Here is a 26,039-nt window from a genome sequence, read left to right on the forward strand (position 1 = left end):
GAAATAAAAAGAGCGTGGTTGAGAGAGCAGAAGAGGGTGTTTTGAAGTGGTTTGGGCACATGGAGAGGATGAGTGAGGAAAGATTGACCAAGAGGATATATGTGTCGGAGGTGGAGGGAGCAAGGAGAAGAGGGAGACCAAATTGGAGGTGGAAAGATGGAGTGAAAAAGATTTTGTGTGATCGGGGCCTGAACATGCAGGAGGGTGAAAGGAGGGCAAGGAATAAAGTAAATTGGAGCGATGTGGTATACCGGGGTTGACGTGCTGTCAGTGGATTGAATCAAGGCATGTGAAGCGTCTGGGGTAAACCATGGAAAGCTGTGTAGGTATGTATATTTGCGTGTGTGGACGTATGTATATACATGTGTATGGGGGGGGGTTGGGCCATTTCTTTCGTCTGTTTCCTTGCGCTACCTCGCAAACGCGGGAGACAGTGACAAAGTATAAAAAAAAAAAAAAAAAAAATATATATATATATATATATATATATATATATATTATCCCTGGGGATAGGGGAGAAAGAATACTTCCCACGTATTCCCTGCGTGTCGTAAAAGGCGACTAAAAGGGGAGGGAGCGGGGGGCTGGAAATCTTCCCCTCTCATTTTTTTTTTAATTTTCCAAAACAAGGAACAGAGAAGGGGGCCAGGTGAGGATATTCCCTCCAAGGCCCAGTCCTCTGTTCTTAACGTTACCTCGCTAAAGCGGGAAATGGCGAATAGTTTGAAAGAAAGAAAAAAGAATATATATATATATATATTTTTCTATTCATATCTGTTATACTTTGCCAGTGTCTCCCACGTTAGCAAGGTAGCACAAGGAAACAGATGAAAGAACAGCCCAACCCACCCAAATACACTTGTATATACATACATGTCCACACACACATATACATACCTCTACATCTCAACCTATACACATATATACATACACAGACATATAAATACATACACATGTACATAAATCATACTTGCTGCCTTTATTCATTCCCATCGCCACCCCGCCACACATGAAATAACAACCCCCTCCCCCCACATGCGCGCTTCACATGCCCTGGTTCAATCCATTGACAGTCGACCCCAGTATACCACAATGTTCCAATTCACTCTATTCCTTGCATGCCTTTCACTCTCCTGCATGTTCAGGCCCCTATCGCTCAAAATCTTTTTCACTCCATCTTTCCACCTCCAATTTGGCTTCCCACTTCTCCTTGTTCCCTCCACCTCTGACACATATATCCTCTTTGTCAATCTTTCCTCACTCATTCTCTCCATGTTACCACACCATTCCAAAACACCCTCTTCTGCTCTCGCAACCACACTCTTTTTATTACCACACAACTTTCTTACCCATTCATTACTTACTCGATCAAATCACCTCACACCACATATTGCCTCAAACATCTCATTTCCAACACATTCACCCTCCGCACAACTCTATCTATAGCCCACACCTTGCAACCACATAACATTGTCGGAACCACTATTCCTTCAAACATACCCATTTATGCTTTCTGAGATAATGTTCTCGCCTTCCACACATTTCTCAACGCTCCCAGAACTTTCGCCCCCTCCCTCACCCTATGACTTACTTCTGCTTCAGGTTCCATCCGCTGCCAAATCCACTCCCAGATATCTAAAACACTTCACTTCCTCCAGTTTTTCTCCATTCAAACTTACCTCCCAAGTGACTTGTCCCTCAACCCTAATGTACCAATAACCTTGCTCTTATTCACACTTACTCTCAGCTTTCTTCTTTCACACACTTTACCAAACTCAGTCACCACCTTCTGCAGTTTCTCAACCGAATCAGTATATACATGTGTATGGGGGTAGGTTGGGCCATTTCTTTCGTCTGTTTCCTTGTGCTACCTCGCAAATGCAGGAGACAGCGACTATGCAAAATGAATAAATAAATATATATATACATATATATATATATATATATATATATATATATATATATATATATTTTTTTTTTTTGCTTTGTCACTGTCTCCCGCGTTTGCAAGGTAGCGCAAGGAAACAGACGAAAGAAATGGCCCAACCCACCCCCATACACATTTATATACATACACGTCCACACACGCAAATATACATACCTACACAGCTTTCCATGGTTTACCCCAGACGCTTCACATGCCCTGATTCAATCCACTGACAGCATGTCAACCCCGGTATACCACATCGATCCAATTCACTCTATTCCTTGCCCTCCTTTCACCCTCCTGCATGTTCAGGCCCCGATCACACAAAATCTTTTTCACTCCATCTTTCCACCTCCAATTTGGTCTCCTACTTCTCCTCGTTCCCTCCACCTCCGACACATATATCCTCTTGGTCAATCTTTCCTCATTCATTCTCTCCATGTGCCCAAACCATTTCAAAACACCCTCTTCTGCTCTCTCAACCACGCTCTTTTTATTTCCACACATCTCTCTTACCCTTACGTTACTTACTCGATCAAACCACCTCATACCACACATTGTCCTCAAACATCTCATTTCCAGCACATCCATCCTCCTGCGCACAACTCTATCCATAGCCCATGCCTCGCAACCATACAACATTGTTGGAACCACTATTCCTTCAAACATACCCATTTTTGCTTTCCGAGATAATGTTCTCGACTTCCACACATTCTTCAAGACTCCCAGAATTTTCGCCCACTCCCCCATCCTATGATCCACTTCCGCTTCCATGGTTCCATCCGCTGCCAGATCCACTCCCAGATATCTAAAACACTTTACTTCCTCCAGTTTTTCTCCATTCAAACTTACCTCCCAATTGACTTGACCCTCAACCCTACTGTACCTAATAACCTTGCTCTTATTCACATTTACTCTTAACTTTCTTCTTTCACACACTTTACCAAACTCAGTCACCAGCTTCTGCAGTTTCTCACATGAATCAGCCACCAGCGCTGTATCATCAGCGAACAACAACTGACTCACTTCCCAAGCTCTCTCATCCCCAACAGACTTCATACTTGCCCCTCTTTCCAAAACTCTTGCATTCACCTCCCTAACAACCCCATCCATAAACAAATTAAACCACCATGGAGACATCACACACCCCTGCCGCAAACCTACATTCACTGAGAACCAATCACTTTCCTCTCTTCCTACACGTACACATGCCTTACATCCTCGATAAAAACTTTTCACTGCTTCTAACAACTTGCCTCCCACACCATATATTTTTAATACCTTCCGCAGAGCATCTCTATCAAATCTATCATATGCCTTCTCCAGATCCATAAATGCTACATACAAATCTATTTGCTTTTCTAAGTATTTCTCACATACATTCTTCAAAGCAAACACCTGATCCACACATCCTCTACCACTTCTGAAACCACACTGCTCTTCCCCAATCTGATGCTCTGTACATGCCTTCACCCTCTCAATTACTACCCTCCCATATAATTTACCAGGAATACTCAACAAACTTATACCTCTGTAATTTGAGCACTCACTCTTATCCCCTTTGCCTTTGTACAATGGCACTATGCACGCATTCCACCAATCCTCAGGCACCTCACCATGAGTCATACATATATTAAATAACCTTACCAACCAGTCAATAATACAGTCACCCCCTTTTTTAATAAATTCCACTGCAATACCATCCAAACCTGCTGCCTTGCCGGCTTTCATTTCCAGTAATTCACTTTCTTTACCAAGTCAGTACAAGCTGTGAAAGATCTCTGAATGTTATCAAACTCTGCAGTTTCACCTACCTATATATAATTTATTTATTCATTTATTATACTTTGTCACTGTCTCTTGTGTTAGCAAGGTAGTGCAAGGAAACAGACGAAAGAATGACCCAACCCACCCACATACACATATATATACATACGTGTCCACACGCACATATACATACCTATACAATCTGGGAGTGGATCTGGCAGCGGATGGAACCATGGAAGCGGAAGTGGATCATAGGGTGGGGGAGGGGGCGAAAATCCTGGGGGCCTTGAAGAATGTGTGGAAGTCGAGAACATTATCTCAGAAAGCAAAAATGGGTATGTTTGAAGGAATAGTGGTTCCAACAATGTTGTATGGTTGCGAGGCGTGGGCTATGGATAGAGTTGTGTGCAGGAGGATGGATGTGCTGGAAATGAGATGTTTGAGGACAATGTGTGGTGTGAGGTGGTTTGATCGAGTGAGTAACGTAAGGGTAAGAGAGATGTGTGGAAATAAAAAGAGCGTGGTTGAGAGAGCAGAAGAGGGTGTTTTGAAGTGGTTTGGACACATGGAGAGGATGAGTGAGGAAAGATTGACCAAGAGGATATATGTGTCGGAGGTGGAGGGAACAAGGAGAAGAGGGAGACCAAATTGGAGGTGGAAAGATGGAGTGAAAAATATTTTGTGTGATCGGGGCCTGAACATGCAGGAGGGTGAAAGGAGGGCAAGGAATAGAGTGAATTGGAGCGATGTGGTATACCGGGGTTGACGTGCTGTCAGTGGATTGAAGCAGGGCATGTGAAGCGTCTGGGGTAAACCATGGAAAGCTGTGTAGGTATGTATATTTGCGTGTGTGGACGTATGTATATACATGTGTATGGGGGGGGGTTGGGCCATTTCTTTCGTCTGTTTCCTTGCGCTACCTCGCAAACGCGGGAGACAGCGACAAAGTACAATAAAATAAATATAAAATATATATATATATATATTTTTCTTTCTTTCAAACTATTCGCCATTTCCCGCATTAGTGAGGTAGCGTTAAGAACAGAGGACTGGGCCTTTGAGGGAATACCCTCACCTGGCCCAATTCTCTGTTCCTTCTTTTGGAAAATGAAAAAAAAAAAAAAGAGAGGGGAGGAGTTCCAGCCCCCCGCTCCCTCCCCTTTTAGTCGCCTTCTACGACACGCAGGGAATACGTGGGAAGTACTCTTAATCCCCTATCCCCAGGGATATATATATATATATATATATATATATATATATATATATATACACATTTTTTTTTTTTTTTTATACTTTGTCGCTGTCTCCCGCGTTTGCGAGGTAGCGCAAGGAAACAGACGAAAGAAATGGCCCAACCCCCCCCCATACACATGTACATACACACGTCCACACACGCAAACATACATACCTACACAGCTTTCCATGGTTTACCCCAGACGCTTCACATGCCTTGATTCAATCCACTGACAGCACGTCAACCCCTGTATACCACATCGCTCCAATTCACTCTATTCCTTGCCCTCCTTTCACCCTCCTGCATGTTCAGGCCCCGATCACACAAAATCTTTTTCACTCCATCTTTCCACCTCCAATTTGGTCTCCCTCTTCTCCTCGTTCCCTCCACCTCCGACACATATATCCTCTTGGTCAATCTTTCCTCACTCATTCTCTCCATGTGCCCAAACCATTTCAAAACACCCTCTTCTGCTCTCTCAACCACGCTCTTTTTATTTCCACACATCTCTCTTACCTTTACGTTACTTACTCGATCAAACCACCTCACACCACACATTTTCCTCAAACATCTCATTTCCAGCACGTCCATCCTCCTGCGCACAACTCTATCCATAGCCCACGCCTCGCAACCATACAACATTGTTGGAACCACTATTCCTTAAAACATACCCATTTTTGCTTTCCGAGATAATGTTCTCGACTTCCACACATTTTTCAAGGCTCCCAAAATTTTCGCCCCCTCCCCCATCCTATGATCCACTTCCGCTTCCATGGTTCCATCCGCTGACAGATCCACTCCCAGATATCTAAAACACTTCACTTCCTCCAGTTTTTCTCCATTCAAACTCACCTCCCAATTGACTTGACCCTCAACCCTACTGTACCTAATAACCTTGCTCTTATTCACATTTACTCTTAACTTTCTTCTTCCACACACTTTACCAAACTCAGTCACCAGCTTCTGCAGTTTCTCACATGAATCAGCCACCAGCGCTGTATCATCAGCGAACAACAACTGACTCACTTCCCAAGCTCTCTCATCCTCAACAGACTTCATACTTGCCCCTCTTTCCAGGACTCTTGCATTTACCTCCCTAACAACCCCATCCATAAACAAATTAAACAACCATGGAGACATCACACACCCCTGCCGCAAACCTACATTCACTGAGAACCAATCACTTTCCTCTCTTCCTACACGTACACATGCCTTACATCCTCGATAAAAACTTTTCACTGCTTCTAACAACTTGCCTCCCACACCATATATTCTTAATACCTTCCACAGAGCATCTCTATCAACTCTATCATATGCCTTCTCCAGATCCATAAATGCTACATACAAATCCATTTGCTTTTCTAAGTATTTCTCACATACATTCTTCAAAGCAAACACCTGATCCACACATCCTCTACCACTTCTGAAACCGCACTGCTCTTCCCCAATCTGATGCTCTGTACATGCCTTCACCCTCTCAATCAACACCCTCCCATATAATTTACCAGGAATACTCAACAAACTTATACCTCTGTAATTTGAGCACTCACTCTTATCCCCTTTGCCTTTGTACAATGGCACTATGCACGCATTCCGCCAATCCTCAGGCACCTCACCATGAGTCATACATACATTAAATAACCTTACCAACCAGTCAACAATACAGTCACCCCCTTTTTTAATAAATTCCACTGCAATACCATCCAAACCTGCTGCCTTGCCGGCTTTCATCTTCCGCAAAGCTTTTACTACCTCTTCTCTGTTTACCAAATCATTTTCCCTAACCCTCTCACTTTGCACACCACCTCGACCAAAACACCCTATATCTGCCACATTCAACAAACCTTCAAAATACTCATTCCATCTCCTTCTCACATCACCACTACTTGTTATCACCTCCCCATTTACGCCCTTCACTGAAGTTCCCATTTGCTCCCTTGTCTTACGCACCCTATTTACCTCCTTCCAGAACATCTTTTTATTCTCCCTAAAATTTACTGATAGTCTCTCACCCCAACTCTCATTTGCCCTTTTTTTCACCTCTTGCACCTTTCTCTTGACCTCCTGTCTCTTTCTTTTATACTTCTCCCACTCAATTGCATTTTTTCCCTGCAAAAATCGTCCAAATGCCTCTCTCTTCTCTTTCACTAATACTCTTACTTCTTCATCCCACCACTCACTACCCTTTCTAAACAGCCCACCTCCCACTCTTCTCATGCCACAAGCATCTTTTGCGCAATCCATCACTGATTCCCTAAATACATCCCATTCCTCCCCCACTCCCCTTACTTCCATTGTTCTCACCTTTTTCCATTCTGTACACAGTCTCTCCTGGTACTTCCCCACACAGGTCTCCTTCCCAAGCTCACTTACTCTCACCACCTTCTTCACCCCAACATTCACTCCTCTTTTCTGAAAACCCATACTAATCTTCACCTTAGCCTCCACAAGATAATGATCAGACATCCCTCCAGTTGCACCTCTCAGCACATTAACATCCAAAAGTCTCTCTTTCGCACGCCTGTCAATTAACACGTAATCCAATAACGCTCTCTGGCCATCTCTCCTACTTACATAAGTATACTTATGTATATCTCGCTTTTTAAACCAGGTATTCCCAATCATCAGTCCTTTTTCAGCACATAAATCTACAAGCTCTTCACCATTTCCATTTACAACACTGAACACCATGCATACCAATTATTCCCTCAACTGCCACATTAATCACCTTTGCATTCAAATCACCCATCACTATAACCCGGTCTCGTGCATCAAAACCGCTAACACACTCATTCAGCTGCTCCCAAAACACTTGCCTCTCATGATCTTTCTTCTCATGCCCAGGTGCATATGCACCAATAATCACCCACCTCTCTCCATCAACTTTCAATTTTACCCATATTAATCGAGAATTTACTTTCTTACATTCTATCACATACTCCCACAACTCCTGTTTCAGGAGTATTGCTACTCCTTCCCTTGCTCTTGTCCTCTCACTAACCCCTGACTTCACTCCCCAGACATTTCCAAACCACTCTTCCCCTTTACCCTTGAGCTTCGTTTCACTCAGAGCCAAAACATCCAGGTTCCTTTCCTCAAACATACTACCTATCTCTCCTTTTTTCACATCTTGGTTACATCCACACACATTTAGGCACCCCACTCTGAGCCTTCGAGGAGGATGATCACTCCCCGCGTGACTCCTTCTTCTGTTTCCCATTATATATACATACATACATATATACATATATACATATTTTTTTTTTTTATACTTTGTCGCTGTCTCCCGCGTTTGCGAGGTAGCGCAAGGAAACAGACGAAAGAAATGGCCCAACCCCCCCCCACACACATGCATATACACACGTCCACACACGCAAATACACATACCTACACAGCTTTCCATGGTTTACCCCAGACGCTTCACATGCCTTGATTCAATCCACTGACAGCACGTCAACCCCGGTATACCACATCGCTCCAATTCACTCTATTCCTTGCCCTCCTTTCACCCTCCTGCATGTTCAGGCCCCGATCACACAAAACTTTTTCACTCCATCTTTCCACCTCCAATTTGGTCTCCCTCTTCTCCTTGCTCCCTCCACCTCCGACACATATATCCTCTTGGTCAATCTTTCTTCACTCATCCTCTCCATGTGCCCAAACCACTTCAAAACACCCTCTTCTGCTCTCTCAACCACGCTCTTTTTATTTCCACACATCTCTCTTACCCTTACGTTACTCACTTGATCAAACCACCTCACACCACACATTGTCCTCAAACATCTCATTTCCAGCACATCCATCCTCCTGCGCACAACTCTATCCATAGCCCACGCCTCGCAACCATACAACATTGTTGGAACCACTATTCCTTCAAACATACCCATTTTTGCTTTCTGAGATAATGTTCTCGACTTCCACACATTCTTCAAGGCCCCCAGAATTTTCGCCCCCTCCCCCACCCTATGATCCACTTCCGCTTCCATGGTTCCATCCGCTGCCAGATCCACTCCCAGATATCTAAAACACTTCACTTCCTCCAGTTTTTCTCCATTCAAACTCACCTCCCAATTGACTTGACCCTCAACCCTACTGTACCTAATAACCTTGCTCTTATTCACATTCACTCTCAACTTTCTTCTTCTACACACTTTACCAAACTCAGTCACCAGCTTCTGCAGTTTCTCACATGAATCAGCCACCAGCGCTGTATCATCAGCGAACAACAACTGACTCACTTCCCAAGCTCTCTCATCCCCAACAGACTTCATACTTGCCCCTCTTTCCAAAACTCTTGCATTTTCCTCCCTAACAACCCCATCCATAAACAAATTAAACAAGCATGGAGACATCACACACCCCTGTCGCAAACCTACATTCACTGAGAACCAATCACTTTCCTCTCTTCCTACATGTACACATGCCTTACATCCTTGATAAAAACTTTTCACTGCTTCTAACAACTTTCCTCCCACACCATATATTCTTAATACCTTCCACAGAGCATCTCTATCAATTCTATCATATGCCTTCTCCAGTAAGTAACGTAAGGGTAAGAGAGATGTGTGGAAATAAAAAGAGCGTGGTTGAGAGAGCAGAAGAGGGTGTTTTGAAATGGTTCGGGCACATGGAGAGAATGAGTGAGGAAAGATTGACCAAGAGAATATATGTGTCGGAGGTGGAGGGAACGAGGAGAAGAGGGAGACTAAATTGGAGGTGGAAAGATGGAGTGAAAAAGATTTTGTGTGATCGGGGCCTGAACATGCAGGAGGGTGAAAGGAGGGCAAGGAATAGAGTGAATTGGAGCGATGTGGTATACCGGGGTTGACGTGCTGTCAGTGGATTGAATCAAGGCATGTGAAGCGTCTGGGGTAAACCATGAAAAGCTGTGTAGGTATGTATATTTGCGTGTGTGGACGTATGTATATACATGTGTATGGGGGTGGGTTGGGCCATTTCTTTTGTCTGTTTCCTTTCGCTACCTCGCAAACGCGGGAGACAGCGACAAAGCAAAAAAATATATATATATATATATATATATATATATATGTATATCCAGACATATACATATATACATATGTACATAATTCATACTTGCTGCCTTTATTCATTCCTGTCACCATCTCGCCATGCATGAAATGACAACCCCCTCCCCCTGCATGTGTGCGAGGTAGAGCTAGGAAAAGAGAACAATGGCCACATTTGTTCACACTCAAGTCTCTAGCTGTCATGTATAATGCATCGAAACCACAGCTCCCTTTCCACATCCAGGCCCCACAGAACTTTCCATGGTTTACCCCACACGCTTCACATACCCTGGTTCAATCCACTGACAGCACATCGACCCCACTATACCACATCGTTCCAGTTCACTCTATTCCTTGCATGCCTTTCACCCTCCTGCATGTTCAGTTCCTGATCACTCAAAATCTTTTTCACTTCATTCTTCCACCTCCAATTTTGCCTCCCACTTCTCTTCGTTCCCTCCACCTCTGACACATATATCCTCATTGTCAATCTTTCCTCACTCATTCTCTCCATGTGACCAAACCATTTCAAAACATCCTCTTCTAATCTCTCTACCACACTCGTTTTATTACCACACATCTCTCATACCCTTTCATTACTTACTCGATCAAACCACCTCACACCAGATATTGTCCTCAAACATCTCATTTCCAACACATCCACCTTCCTTAGCACAACCCTATCTATAGCCCACGCCTCGCAACCATTTAACATTGTTGGAACCACTATTCTTTCAAACATACCTATTTTTGCTCTCCGAGATAATGTTCTCGCCTTCCACACATTCTACAACGCTCCCAGAACCTTTGCCCCTTCCCTGACCCTGTGACTCACTTCCACTTCCATGGTTCCATCCCCTGTTAAATCCACTCCCAGATATCTAAAACACTTCACTTCCTCCAGTTTTTCTTGATTTAAACTCACCTCCCAATCTACTTGTCCCTCAACAATACTGAACCTAATAACCTTGCTCTTATTCACATTTACTCTCAGCTTTCTTCTTTCACACACTTTACGAAACTCAGTCACCAACTTCAGCAGTCTCTCACCTGAATCAGCCAACAGCGCTGTATCACCAGCAAACAACAACTGACTCCCTTCCCAAGCCCTATCATCCACAGCAGACTGCATACTAGCACCTCTCTCCAAAACTCTCGCATTTACCTCCCTAACAACCCCATCCACAAACAAATTAAACAACCATGGAGGCATCACGCACCCCTGCCGCAAACTGACATTCACTGGGAACCAATCACTTTCCTCTCTTCCTTATCCAAATGCCTCTCTCTTCTCCTTCACCAACAATCTTAATTCTTCATCCAGCCACTCACCACCCTTTCTGATCTGCCCACCTCCCACCTTTCTCATGCCACAAGCATCCCTTGCACAAGCCATCACTGCTTCCCTAAATACATCCCACTCCTTCCTCACATCATTTGCTCTCACCTTTTTCCATTCTGCGTTCAATTTCTCCATGTACTTCCTCATACAAGTCTCCGTTCCAAGCTCACTTACTCTCACCACTCTCTTCACCCCAACATTCTCTCTACTTTTCTGAAAACCTCTACATATCTTCACCTTCCTCCACAGGATAATGATCATACTTCCCTCCAGTTGCCCCTCTCAGCACATTAACGTCCAAAAGTCTCTCTTTCACGTGCTTATCAATAAACACGTAATCCAATAACGCTCTCTAACAATCTCTCCTACTTACATACGTATACTTATGTATATCTCCCTTTTTAAACCAGGTATTCCCAACCACCAGTCCTTTTTCAGCACACAAATCTACAAGCTATTCACCATTTCCATTTACAACACTGAACACCCAATATAAACCAATTTTACCCTCAACAGCCACATTACTCACCTTTGCATTCAAATCACCCATCACTATAACCCAGTCTAGTGCATCGAAGCTGCAAACACACTCACTCAGCTGCTCCCAAAACACTTGCCTCTCATGATCTATCTTCTCATGACCAGGTGCATAGGCACCAATAATCAACCATCTATCTCCATCTACTTTCAGTTTTACCTATATCAAACTAGAGTATACTTTCTTACTCTCTATCACATACTCCCACCACTCCTCTTTTAGTAGTAGTGCTACTCCTTCCTTTGCTCTTGTCCTCTCACCAACTCCTGACTTTACTCCCAAGATATTCCCAAACCACTCTTCCTCTTTACCCTTGAGCTTCATTTCACTCAACAGCCAAAACATCCAGGTTCCTTTCCTCAAACATACTACCTATCTCTCCTTTTTTCTCATCTTGGTTACATCCACACACATTTAGACACCCCAATCTGAGCCTTCGAGGAGGATGAGCACTCCCTGCATGACTCCTTCTTCTGTTTCCCCTTTTAGAAAGTTAAAATACAAGTAGGGGGGCTTCTAGCCCCCTCCCATCCCCTTTAAATGCCTTCTACAACACGCGGGGAATGTGTGGGAAGTATTCTTTCTCCCCTATCCCTAAAGGAAATGGTAACAACAAGTAGTGGTGAAGTGAGAGGGAGATGGAGTGAGTATTTTGAAGGTTTGTTGGATATATTTGATGATAGAGTGGCAGATACAGGGTGTTTTGGTCGAGGTGGTGTGCGAAGTGAGATGGTCAGGGAGAATGATTTGATAAACAGAGAAGAGGTTAGTGAAAGCTTTGCAGAAAGCTTTGCCAGCAAGAAGGCAGGTTTGGATGGTATTGCTGTGGAATTTATTAAAAAAGGGGGTGACTGTGTTGTTGATTGGTTGGTGAGGATATTCAATGTATGTATGGTTCATGGTAAATTGCCTGAGGACTGGCGGAATGCATGCATAATGCCATTTGTATGAAGGGAAATGGGATAAAGGTGAATGTTCAAATTACAGAGGTATAAGTTTGTTGAGTATTCCTGGTAAATTATATGGGAGGGTATTGATTGAGAGGGGGAAGGCATGTACAGAGCATCAGATTGGGGAAGAGCAGTGTGGTTTCAGAAGTGGTAGAGGATGTGTGGATCAGGTGTTTACTTTGAAGAATGTATGTAAGAAATACTTAGAAAAACAAATGGATTCATACATAGCATTTATGGTTCTGGAGAAGGCATATGATAGAGTTGATAGAGATGCTCTGTAGAAGGTATTAAGAGTATATGGTGAGGGAGGTAAGTTACTAGAAGCAGTAAAAAGTTTTTATTGAGGATGTAAGGCATGTGTACGAGTAGGAAGAGAGGAAAGTGATTGGTTCCCAGTGAATGTCGGTTTGCGGCAAGGATGCGTGATGTCTCCATGGTTGTTTAATTTGTTTATGGATGGGGTTTTTAGGGAGGTGAATGCAAGAGTTTTGGAGAAAGGGGCAAGTATGCAGTGTGTTGTAGATGAAAGGGCTTGGAAAGCGAGTCAGCTGTTGTTCGCTGATGATACAGCGCTGGTGGCTGATTTGGGTGAAAAAGTTTGGTAAAGTGTAACATGTAATCAAGCGTTACTTGATTACATGTTAACTGATAGGCACATGATAGAGACCTTTGGATGTTAATGTGCTGAGAGGGGCAACTGGAGGGATGTCTGATCATTATCTTGTGGAGGTAAGGGTGAAGATTTACAGAGGTTTTCAGAAAAGAAGAGGGACTGTTGGAGTGAAGAGAGTGGTTAGAGTAAGTGAGCCTGGAGAGGAGACTTGTGTGAGGAAGTACCAGGAGAGATTGAATGGAGAATGGAAAAAGGTGAGAGCAAATGACATAAGGGGAGTGGGGGAGGAATGGGATGTATTCAGGGAAGCAGTGATGGCTTGCGCAAAAGATGCTTGTGGCATGAGAAAGGTGGGAGGTGGGCAGATTAGAAAGGGTAGTGAATAGTGGGACAAAAAGTAAGATTGTTAGTGAAAGGGAAGAGAGAGGCGTTTGAACGATTTTTGCCGGGAAGAAGTGCAAATGACTGGGAGATGTGTAAAAGAAAGAGGCAAGAGGTCAAGAGAAAGGTGCAAGAGGTGAAAAAGAGGGCAAAAGAGAGTTGGGGTGAGAGAGTATCATTAAATTTTAGGGAGAATAAAAAGATGTTTTGGAAAGAGGTAAATAAAGTGCGTAAGACAAAAGAACAAATAGGAACACCAGTGAAGGGTGCTAATGGGGAGGTAATAACAAGTAGTGGTGAAGTGAGGTGATGGAGTGAGTATCTTGAAGGTTTGCTGAATGTGTTTGATGATAGAGTGGCAGATATAGGATGTTTTGGTCGAGGTGGTGTGGGAAGTGAGAGGGTCAGGGAAAATGGTTCGGTGAACAAAGACGAGGTAGTGAATGCACTACAGAAGATGAAAGCCGGCAAGGTGGCGGGTTTGGATGGTATTGCAGTGGAATTTATTAAAAATGGGGGTGACTGTGTTGTTGACTGGTTGGTAAGGATAATCAATGTATGTATGGTTCATGGTGAAGTGCCTGAAGATTGACAGAATGCATTCATAATGCCATTGTACAGAGGCAAATGGGATAAAGGTGAGTGTTCAAATTACAAAGGTATAAGTTTTCTGAGTATTCCTGGGAAATTATATGGGAGGGTATTGATTGAGAGGATAAAGGCATGTAGAGAGCATCAGATTGGGGAAGAGCAGTGTGGTTTTAGAAGTGGTCGAGCATCTTTCCAATTCACTCTATTCCTTGCACGCCTTTCACCCTCCTGTATGTTCAGGCCCTGATTGCTCAAAATCTCTTTCACTCCATCCTTCCACCTCCAATCAGGTCTCCCGCTTCTCCTTGTTCCCTCCACCTCTGACACATATAGCCTCTTTGTCAATCTTTCCTCACTCACTCTCTCCAAGTGACCAAACCATTTCAACACACCCTCTTCTGCTCTCTCAACCACACATCGCTCTTACCCTTTCATAACTTACTCAATCAAACCACCTCACACCACATACTGTCCTCAAACATTTCATATCCAACACATCCACCCTCCTCTGCACAACCATATCTATAACCCATGCCTCGCAACCATATAACATTGTCAGAACCACTATTCCTTCAAACATACCCATCTTTGCTCTCCAACGTAATGTTCTCATTTTCTACACATTCTTCAATGCTCCCAGGACCTTCACCCCCTCCCCCACCCTGTGACTCGCTTCCGCTTCCATGGTTCCATCCGCTGCTAAATCCTCTCCCAGATATCTAAAACAATTCACTTCCTCCAGTTTTTCTCCATTCAAAGTTATCTCCCCAATCAACTTGTCCCTCAACCCTACTGAACCTAATAATCTTGCTCTTATTCACATTAACTCTCAGTTTTTTCTTTCACACACTTTATCAAACTCAGTCACCAACTTCTGCAGTTTCTCACCCAAATCAGCCGCCAGTGCTGTATCATCAGCATACAACATCCGATTCACTTCCCAAGCCCTCTCATCTACAACAGACTGCATACTTGCACCTTTCCCCAAAACTCTTGCATTCACCTCCCTAACTACCCCCATCCATAAACAAAGTAAACAACCATGGAGACATCATGCACCCACACTGCAAACCGACATTCACTGGGAACCAATCGCATTCCTCTCTTCCTACTTGTACACATGCCTTACATCCTTGATAAAAACTTTTCACTGCTTCTAGTAACTTACCTCCTGTATCATATACTCTTAATACCTTCCACAAAGCATCTCTATCAGCCCTATTATATGCCTTCTCCAAATCCATAAATGCTACATACAAATCCATCTGTTTTTATTCTAAGTATTTCTCATATACATTCTTCAACGCAAACACCTGATCCACACACCCTCTTCCACTTCTGAAACCACACTGCTCTCACCCAATCTGATGCTCTGTACATGCCTTTACTCTCTCAATTTATCAAGAATGAGAGTGACTGTGTTGTTGATTGTTTACTTATGATTTTCAACATGTGTATGGATCATGGTGAGGTACTTGAGGATTGGCAGAATATATATATGTGTTGTGACACAATATAAAGGCAACAGGGATAAAGGTGAGTGTTCAAACTATAGAGGTATAAGTTTGAGTGTACCTGGTAAGCTGTATGAGAGAGTAGTGACAGAGTGAAGGTATGGAAAATGATTCAGTTGTTGTCTGTTGATGATACAGCACTGGTGAGAGATTCGAGTGTGAAACTACAGAAGTTGGTGACTGAGATTCGACGAATATGTGAAAGGAAGATGCTGAAAGCAACTGTGAATAAAAGCAATGATATCAGGTTAAGCAGGGTTGAGGGACAGGTTACTTTGGGGTGTGAGTTAGAATGGAGAAAAACTGGAGGAACAAAAGTGTTTTAATTCCCTAAGAGTGAACATGGCAGCAGATGGAACCATGGAAGTGAAAGCGAGTCACAGGGTGAGGGAGGGAACAAAGGTTCTGGGATTGCTGAAGAATATGTGAAAAAGGAGATTGTTATCTAGGAGAGCACAAATGGGTACGTTTGAAGGAATACTAGTCCAAACAATATCAATGGATTGTGAGGCACGAGTTATACACAAGGCTGTGCGGAGAAGGGCATATATGTTGGAAATGAAATGTTAGAGGACACTACATATTGTGAGTAGGTTTGATTGCATAAGTAATGAAAGGGTAAGAGAGAAGTGTAATAACAAAAAGAGTGTGGTTGAGGGTGCTGAAGAGTGTGTGCTGAAATGATTTGGATATGTGGAGAGAATGATTGAGGAAAGGTCGACAAATAGGGTATATGTCTTTGAAGTGGAGGAAACAAGGAGAACAGGGAGACCACATTGGAAATGGAAGGATGAAGTGAAAAAGATTTGAGTGATCAAGGCCAAAATATGCTGGAGGGTAAAAGGTGAGCAAAGGATAGAGTGAATTGGAAAAATGTGGTGCACATGGTTTGATGTGCTCCCAATGGACTGAATCAGGACATGTGAAGAGTAGGGTAAACCAAGGAAAGGTCTGTGGGGTGTGGTTTTGGATAGGGAGTTGTGGTTTTACTGCATTACACATGAGAACTAGACAATGGATGTGAGCAGATGCAGCATTTATTCATCTGTTACTGGTGTTACCTCACAAGTGACTGAAACAAAGGAATAAATGGAAACAGCAATGAAAGGGGCAAGGGGAGTGGTAATGGGTTGTGCTGGGGTGAGGAAGAGATGGAGTGAGAATTTTGAATGACTGTTGAAGGAGTTCAACAAGAGGGTGGCAGATATATGGCATTTGGGTTGGGGAAGTATGCAAATAAAGCGAATCATGGAAAGTGATTTGGTGAAAACAGGTGGTGAAAGCCTTGTTTATGATGAAATGTGACAAGACAGCAGGAGTGGATGGTATTGCAGGTGAATTTCTTTAGAAAGGGGGTGACTGTGCTGTTGACTGGTTAGTTGGGGTGTTTAATGTATGTATGGGGCATGTTGATGTGCCTAAGGATTGGCAGAATGCATGAAACATGCCAATGTATAAAGGCAAGGTGGGACAAAGGTGAATGTTCAAAGTACAAATGTAGAAGTTTCTTGAGTGTACCTGGTAAGCTGTATGGGAGAGGGATGACTGAGAGGGGGATGGCACGTTCACACCATCAGACTGGGGAGGAACAATGTGGTTTCTGAAGAGGAAAAGGATGCATGCATCAGGTGTTTGCTTTAAAGAATGTGTGAGAAATACTAATTATAATCCTTTGGTGTTACAATGACTTATGTGAAAGCATTTTTCCATTTATCATTTGTCTTCTGAAAATTTGGATATCTAATCATCTTAAAACAGACCTAGTAATAAACTGATTTTGTTTTATCAGCTGATATTTCATATGCAAATGCGGGAGACAGCGACAAAGCAAAAAAAAAAAAAAAAGAAAAAAAAAAAATTCATACTACTCTAACACTTTCATTGTACATTGGGGAGGACATGAAAAACATAACAGATGAAGGAAAACAATGGGTCATCAATATATGTGTCTCACATCACTGCTTTTTCTTTATAAGATATCACTTCATTCACTTAGTAAGTATATTCAAAGGATAACCATGTACAACACATACATAGAAACAAATAAGTTTGTCAACTAACCTGTGGGAGTGCACCATAATTCCATATGTAGCCATGGTGAGGGAAACAGTTAGCAACATATCTAAGTTTCCCCTTCTTTATATCTTGTTTTATTGGGTTCAAAGGATCCTTGGTGGCTATCTGTAAGAATGATAAGAAAGAAGGTCACAATCTTGATTTCAGTCCGATCTTAGGATATTTATACATTTTTAGTACAAATATCAAATGCCCTGTTTTGTACAAGTACTAAAGAAAATGAAAATTAAGTACAATCTCCTTTAAAAATCACATTTCTACCAAATCTCACACTCTTCCAAACTTGTTCTCCTTTTGGAAACTTATATGTGATATCTCAGCATTAAATCTGGCACACTGGACACAGGTTAAAAATGAGTGAGTGAACAGCGAGGCTGTATGCATATTGTCCACCAATTATAAATAGAAATAAAGTTAGAGATAACATACACAAACAAAAACATGAGTGTAAAACTCTTATCCCATTACAAAAACAATAATCATGCACACGCTCAGACACACATATAAGGGGGCAACCAGTTATAGTTACATTTGACTTGCAGTCATCAAGTTAAGAAGTACTTAGTGAAGCTATGAATCTTATAGGCATGGTGGAATTCAATGGCATATTCATTTTTTTAACTTTCTAAAATGGGAAACAGAAGAAGGAGTCACGCGGGGAGTGCTCATCCTCCTCGAAGGCTCAGACTGGGGTGTCTAAATGTGTGTGGATGTAACCAAGATGTGAAAAAAGGAGAGATAGGTAGTATGTTTGAGGAAAGGAACCTGGATGTTTTGGCTCTGAGTGAAACGAAGCTCAAGGATAAAGGGGAAGAGTGGTTTGGGAATGTCTTGGGAGTAAAGTCAGGGGTTAGTGAGAGGACAAGAGCAAGGGAAGGAGTAGCACTACTCCTGAAACAGGAGTTGTGGGAGTATGTGATAGAATGTAAGAAAGTAAATTCTCGATTAATATGGGTAAAACTGAAAGTTGATGGAGAGAGATGGGTGATTATTGGTGCATATGCACCTGGGCATGAGAAGAAAGATCATGAGAGGCAAGTGTTTTGGGAGTAGCTGAATGAGTGTGTTAGTGGTTTTGATGCACGAGACCGGGTTATAGTGATGGGTGATTTGAATGCAAAGGTGAGTAATGTGGCAGTTGAGGGAATAATTGGTATACATGGGGTGTTCAGTGATGTAAATGGAAATGGTGAAGAGCTTGTAGATTTATGTGCTGAAAAAGGACTGGTGATTGGGAATACCTGGTTTAAAAAGCGAGATATACATAAGTATACGTATGTAAGTAGGAGAGATGGCCAGAGAGCATTATTGGATTACGTGTTAATTGACAGGCGCGCGAAAGAGAGACTTTTGGATGTTAATGTGCTGAGAGGTGCAACTGGAGGGATGTCTGATCATTATCTTGTGGAGGCTAAGGTGAAGATTTGTATGGGTTTCCAGAAAAGAAGAGTGCATGTTGGGGTGAAGAGGGTGGTGAGAGTAAGTGAGCTTGGGAGGGAGGCTTGTGTGAGGAAGTACCAGGAGAGACTGAGTACAGAATGGAAAAAGGTGAGAACAATGGAAGTAAGGGGAGTGGGGGAGGAATGGGATGTATTTAGGGAATCAGTGATGGATTGCGCAAAAGATGCTTGTGGCATGAGAAGAGTGGGAGGTGGGTTGATTAGAAAGGGTAGTGAGTGGTGGGATGAAGAAGTAAGATTATTAGTGAAAGAGAAGAGAGAGGCATTTGGACGATTTTTGCAGGGAAAAAATGCAACTGAGTGGGAGATGTATAAAAGAAAGAGACAGGAGGTCAAGAGAAAGGTGCAAGAGGTGAAAAAGAGGGCAAATGAGAGTTGGGGTGAGAGTATCATTAAATTTTAGGAAGAATAAAAAGATGTTCTGGAAGGAGGTAAATAAAGTGCGTAAGACAAGGGAGCAAATGGGAACTTCAGTGAAGGGCGCAAATGGGGAGGTGATAACAAGTAGTGGGGATGTGAGAAGGAGATGGAGTGAGTATTTTGAAGGTTTGTTGAATGTGTTTGATGATAGAGTGGCAGATATAGGGTGTCTTGGTCGAGGTGGTGTGCAAAGTAAGAGAGTTAGGGAAAATGATTTGGTAAACAGAGAAGAGGTAGTAAAAGCTCTGCAGAAGATGAAAGCCGGCAAGGCAGCAGGTTTGGATGGTATTGCAGTGGAATTTATTAAAAAAGGGGGTGACTGTATTATTGACTGGTTGGTAAGGTTATTTAATGTATGTATGACTCATGGTGAGGTGCCTGAGGATTGGCGGAATGCGTGCATAGTGCCAATGTACAAAGGCAAAGGGGATAAGAGTGAGTGCTCAAATTACAGAGGTATAAGTTTGTTGAGTATTCCTGGTAAATTATATGGGAGGGTATTGATTGAGAGGGTGAAGGCATGTACAGAGCATCAGATTGGGGAAGAGCAGTGTGGTTTCAGAAGTGGTAGAGGATGTGTGGATCAGGTGTTTGCTTTGAAGAATGTATGTGAGAAATACTTAGAAAAGCAAATGGATTTGTATGTAGCATTTATGGATCTGGAGAAGGCATATGATAGAGTTGATAGAGATGCTCTGTGGAAGGTATTAAGAATATATGGTGTGGGAGGCAAGTTGTTAGAAGCAGTGAAAAGTTTTTATCGAGGATGTATGGCATGTGTACGTGTAGGAAGAGAGGAAAGTGATTGGTTCTCAGTGAATGTAGGTTTGCGGCAGGGGTGTGTGATGTCTCCATGGTTGTTTAATTTGTTTATGGATGGGGTTGTTAGGGAGGTAAATGCAAGAGTTTTGGAAAGAGGGGCAAGTATGAAGTCTGTTGGGGATGAGAGAGCTTGGGAAGTGAGTCAGTTGTTGTTCGCTGATGATACAGGGCTGGTGGCTGATTCATGTGAGAAACTGCAGAAGCTGGTGACTGAGTTTGGTAAAGTGTGTGAAAGAAGAAAGTTAAGAGTAAATGTGAATAAGAGCAAGGTTATTAGGTACAGTAGGGTTGAGGGTCAAGTCAATTGGGAGGTAAGTTTGAATGGAGAAAAACTGGAGGAAGTTAAGTGTTTTAGATATCTGGGAGTGGATCTGGCAGCGGATGGAACCATGGAAGCGGAAGTGGATCATAGGGTGGGGGAGTGGGTGAAAATCCTGGGAGCCTTGAAGAATGTGTGGAAGTCGAGAACATTATTTCAGAAAGCAAAAATGGGTATGTTTGAAGGAATAGTGGTTCCAACAATGTTGTATGGTTGCAAGGCATGGGCTATGGATTGAGTTGTGCGCAGGAGGATGGATGTGCTGGAAATGAGATGTTTGAGGACAATGTGTGGTGTGAGGTGGTCTGATCGAGTAAGTAACGTAAGGGTAAGAGAGATGTGTGGAAATAAAAAGAGCGTGGTTGAGAGAGCAGAAGAGGGTGTTTTGAAATGGTTTGGGCACATGGAGAGAATGAGTGAGGAAAGATTGACCAAGAGGATATATGTGTCGGAGGTGGAGGGAACGAGGAGAAGTGGGAGACCAAATTGGAGGTGGAAAGATGGAGTGAAAAAGATTTTGTGTGATCGGGGCCTGAACATGCAGGAGGGTGAAAGGAGGGCAAGGAATAGAGTGCATTGGATCGATGTGGTATACCGGGGTTGACATGCTGTCAGTGGATTGAATCAGGGCATGTGAAGCTTTTGGGGTAAACCATGGAAAGTTGTGTAGGTATGTAAATTTGTGTGTGTGGACGTATGTATATACATGTGTATGGGGGTGGGTTGGGCCATTTCTTTCGTCTGTTTCCTTGTGCTACCTCGCAAACGCAGGAGACAGCGGCAAAAAAAAAAAGAAAAAAAAAAATTCATAAAACATAATAAAGCAAGAGATGAAGAAAAGCAAAGAATAAGTCAAAAAAAAAAAAAAAATACCAAAAATAGCAAGAAGATGGAGCAACCCTGCAATTCTAATTAGTGGTTAAGAGCTATAATTCAAGGATTGTATGAAATAAAGTACAACTGATATTGTTGGAGTTGCTGAAACTAAGCTTACCAAAGATATAAATTCTCATCTGTTCTACCTAGGGGTACAAGATAGCAAGAAATGAAAAAGAAAGCGAAGGAAGTGGAAGATTAACCCTCTTAATAAAGGAGCCTGAAATTTTAAGAAATAGTGGAAGAAGGTACATTCAGGCAATACCGGTACCTCTCGATCTATATGATAACAACATTCTTGAAAACGGTTAGGTAAATCAAAAATGCGTAAATCAAATAATGTAGATAGTTGGGATAGGGGGCTTTTGTTACTAATAAGACTACCAAATATTATACCAGTGAAAACCTATGGTATACACATAGTAGGAAATATAAAAATACAATAGTACACATTTTGCACAATGAATTCTAGTAAGTAAAAGTAGAAAATAACAAACTTTATTCCAACACTTATGTTTCCTGCTATTTCAGAATTGCATGCTGGTGCTGAAGGAGACAGATACTGGAGAAGGGGGTCATCTGACACTTGATGGAGCTGTTGGTAATGGTCAAGTACTGATGGCCAGTCTCCCCTATGAGTGTCCCTTTTCTTAAAAAAAAATCTAGTGCTGTCTATTTAGCTTTCATCGTCCTCTCATGGTGGATTTCTTTATAGCCCTTCTCATAATACCTGAGCAGAACCATTTTAACCTCAGTGGTGATGGCCAAACATTTCTTAGCACCAATGTACCAAGAAAGCTTAAAAGGCAATTTGGTGGCATTGTGCAAAGGGCAAAACCTGCAATGTATAGTACAGTGCAGCACAAAATACTGTTGCATTCCATGACGACAGTCCATAACCATGCACTGAGAGCAGCATGCCTCTTGTACAGTGCTGGTAACACCCCACCACTGTGTTATTCCAAACATAAGCCTATGTAAATTAAAAAGTGTAAATGGACTGTGCATGTTACTTTAAAAACTGCATAAATCAAGAGGTCCATAAACATAATGGCAAGAGTAAGTGTAGTGAAGAAGAGCATAGTGTCAATATCATATAGTTCTTTAAAGAAGTGCAATGATCCAGATCAAATTTACAATGATAACAAAGAAGGAGCGATCTGGATGGTAAATGAGCAGTGAAAAACTCACTTCTCAGAGATTGTGAAGTACTGATAATAGGGGATTTCAATCATATAGAGACAGACTGGTGATAGGGAATCGTGGAGACAAGTTTTCAGACTGTACACAGGAAAATTTGTCAGGGAGCACACTAGGATGAGAATGCTATATAAGATACACCAATTGTAAGGAGTGATCATGAAATGCTCAAATTTCACTAAATGGTACTCAAGTGCATTAGAAGAGCAAATATGAGACAGGACATAAAGAGATGATTTAATCGCAGAAACTATACAAACCTCAATAACTTCTATGGCAAAGTAGATTAAGAAATGAAGCTCAAGAGCCAGTAACCAGGGCTTTGAGGTGAGAGGTTACCTTAAGCCACAAGTATTGAGGGAACATTGAAAAAAGAGGAAAGAATGGTTTAATAAAAAAAATGTTAAAATGCAACGGAGTTTAAAGATGTGCAGGGGCAATTACATGGGCAGCACTCCAGCCAGCCAGCATGTGCAAAGTACAAGAAATCACTGAGTGAGTACAGCAGGATAAGAAAGGAGGAACAAGAACCTTTGGAAAACAATACTGTGGATAATGCAGGTGAAAATCCAACACCTTTATATGAAATCATCAGGAGTCAGTTAAGGAGCAGCTAATCTGGCTAAGGGATTCAGAGGGAAAAATTGGAGAAAACAATGTAATGAGTTGTGAGGAAACAAATAATTCTAAAAGTGTTCTCACAGTGGAAGACATAATATCCCTAACACCCGATGGAAAGGCAAGGAGGTTTTGGAAATTAAGATATCTAGAAAAGATATTAAAAGAATACTAAAAGGACTTGACCCATACAAGGTTCATGGCTCTGATGAAATATCACCATATGTGCTAAAGACGTGTGCATATATGCTACATAAACCACTTGAAAACTGTTCAAATTCAAAGAGTCCCTTTATGCAAACAAAGTGCCAAGGGAATGGAAAAGGGAAATGTCACACATAACTATATGAAAGAAGACCAGGAACAGAAGCTGAACTACATACTAGTTTCACTGACCAGTGTGGTGTGTATGGTTCTGGAAAATATTATAAGAAAGTAAGTGAATGGCTTTCTATCTAAAAAGGTGAAAATTTCCTAAGTAAGAGACAACAGTGTTTTAAGGAAAGGAGGTAATGTGTAACTAACATCTCAAGAGTTCTATGAGATAGTGAGCTTAGTCCTGGACAAAAGGGAGGGTTAGGTGGACTGTTTGTATCTGGACAACCAAACATAACACGATTTGACACAGTACTGCATGGGAGGCTGATTAAGAAGCTGGATCACCAGGCAGGAATAAGGGGAAACTTCTTTGATGGATAGAAGATTATTTCATTGTGAGGGAACAAAGGATGCATATCATAAGAACCTTTTCCAAATGGGTTGAAGTGACCTGGAGAGTGCCACAGGGGTTATTTCTAAGATCATTAATCTTCTTGATTTATGTAAATGACTTGCCTGAAGATACTGAATCATACCTCAATATGTTTGCAGATGATAATTCAAAAATGAGGAGGTTTGCATCAACTGACAAGGGGACTGAAGCAGACTCCAAAGTTCATCCGACACATGGTTGATGAAATTCATCCCAAGCAAATATAAAGTAATGAGGATGGGATGAAGCAAAAGATGGCCTCAATATGATTATATCATCCAGCAGATGACAAGCTTCAGGATTCTGTTATGAACAGGACTTCGGAGTCATCATTGCTCCTAAACTGTCACCAGAGGCCCACCGTAGGAGAATAGTCAGGAAGACAAACTGTCTGCTAACAAATATCAGATTTGCATTCAAGGATATGCATAGAAATATTTAGCAAGCTATTCATTTCCTCCAAATTATCCTACATATCCTCAAAATATTTTTTTCACTACATCCTTCTATCTCCACTTTGGTTTTCCCTTTCTTGTCATTTCAGACATGTATATCTTGTCCATCAAACTTCCTCATTTATTCTTTCCATAGGTCCTAACCATTTCAGAACATCCTCTTCAGCTCTCTCAGTCACATTCTTCCTATTTCCACACCTCCCTCTCTTGACCTTTTATTACTCGCTGAATAAAACCACCTCACACCACACATTGTCCTGAAACATTTAATTTCCAACACATCCACCCTTCTCTGCACATCCTCACCTATAGCCTATGCCTAATAGCCATCCAACATCACTGGGACTACTATATTTTCAAACCCACAAAGATAGCAACCTCTCTTTACACATATTCCTCAATGTTCCCAGAGCTTTCACCCCTCACCCACTATATGATTAACGTCTGCTTCCATAGTTCCATTAGCTGCCAAATCCACTCTCAGGTATCTAAAATAATTCACTTCCTCCAAAATTACTCCATTCACAATACCCCAACTAATCTGTCCCTCTGCCCTGCTAAACCTAATAAACTGGTTTTTCATCACATTTATTCTCAATTTCCTCCCCTCACACACGCTCTCAAACTCAGACACTGACTTCTACAGTTTGTCACTCAAATCTGTCTCAGCAAACAGTAATTGACTCTTTCCAGGCCATCCCACCCACTTAAGAATGCATACTCACCCCTCTTTCAAAGGCCTCCCTCATCACCCTATCCATATACAAATTAAACAGCCATGATGATATCACATACCCCTAACGCAGACCAACCTTCACCTGGAACCATTCACTCTCCTCTCCACCTACTTGCATACATGCCTTCTCCCTCTTAATCACCACTCTCTCATGCAACTTACCAGATACAGTCAATAAACTTGTACTTCTGTCATCTGAACATGCACTTTTATCCCCATACCTTTATGCAATGGCACTATGTATGCAATCTTCAACTCCTCAGACACCTCACCATGATCCATACATACAATGAAAATCTGAACTCATCAATCAGCAACACAGCCTACCCCCATATTAAAAAAGTTCATCACAATACCATCCACTCCTGCCCCCTTGCCAGAATTCACCCTACACAAGGCTCTCACCACCTCTTCTCTCT

The 26,039-nt window shown here is 42.2% G+C and overlaps 1 protein-coding gene across 4 annotated transcripts in view; it reads right to left on the reverse strand.

Moving 5' to 3' along the window:
- Positions 1-26,039, reverse strand: part of Nurf-38 (Inorganic pyrophosphatase Nurf-38) — a 149,869-nt gene that overhangs the window by 16,167 nt on the left and 107,663 nt on the right. For all 4 annotated transcript variants that reach the window (XM_071662696.1, XM_071662697.1, XM_071662698.1 and 1 more), the window contains one exon: positions 17,949-18,068. In XM_071662696.1, the coding sequence (XP_071518797.1) occupies positions 17,949-18,068 (120 nt within the window). The remainder of the gene's footprint in view (positions 1-17,948; positions 18,069-26,039) is intronic.

The sequence above is a fragment of the Panulirus ornatus genome, chromosome 6 (genome assembly GCF_036320965.1).
Source record: "Panulirus ornatus isolate Po-2019 chromosome 6, ASM3632096v1, whole genome shotgun sequence".
In the NCBI taxonomy this organism is placed as follows: domain Eukaryota; kingdom Metazoa; phylum Arthropoda; class Malacostraca; order Decapoda; family Palinuridae; genus Panulirus; species Panulirus ornatus.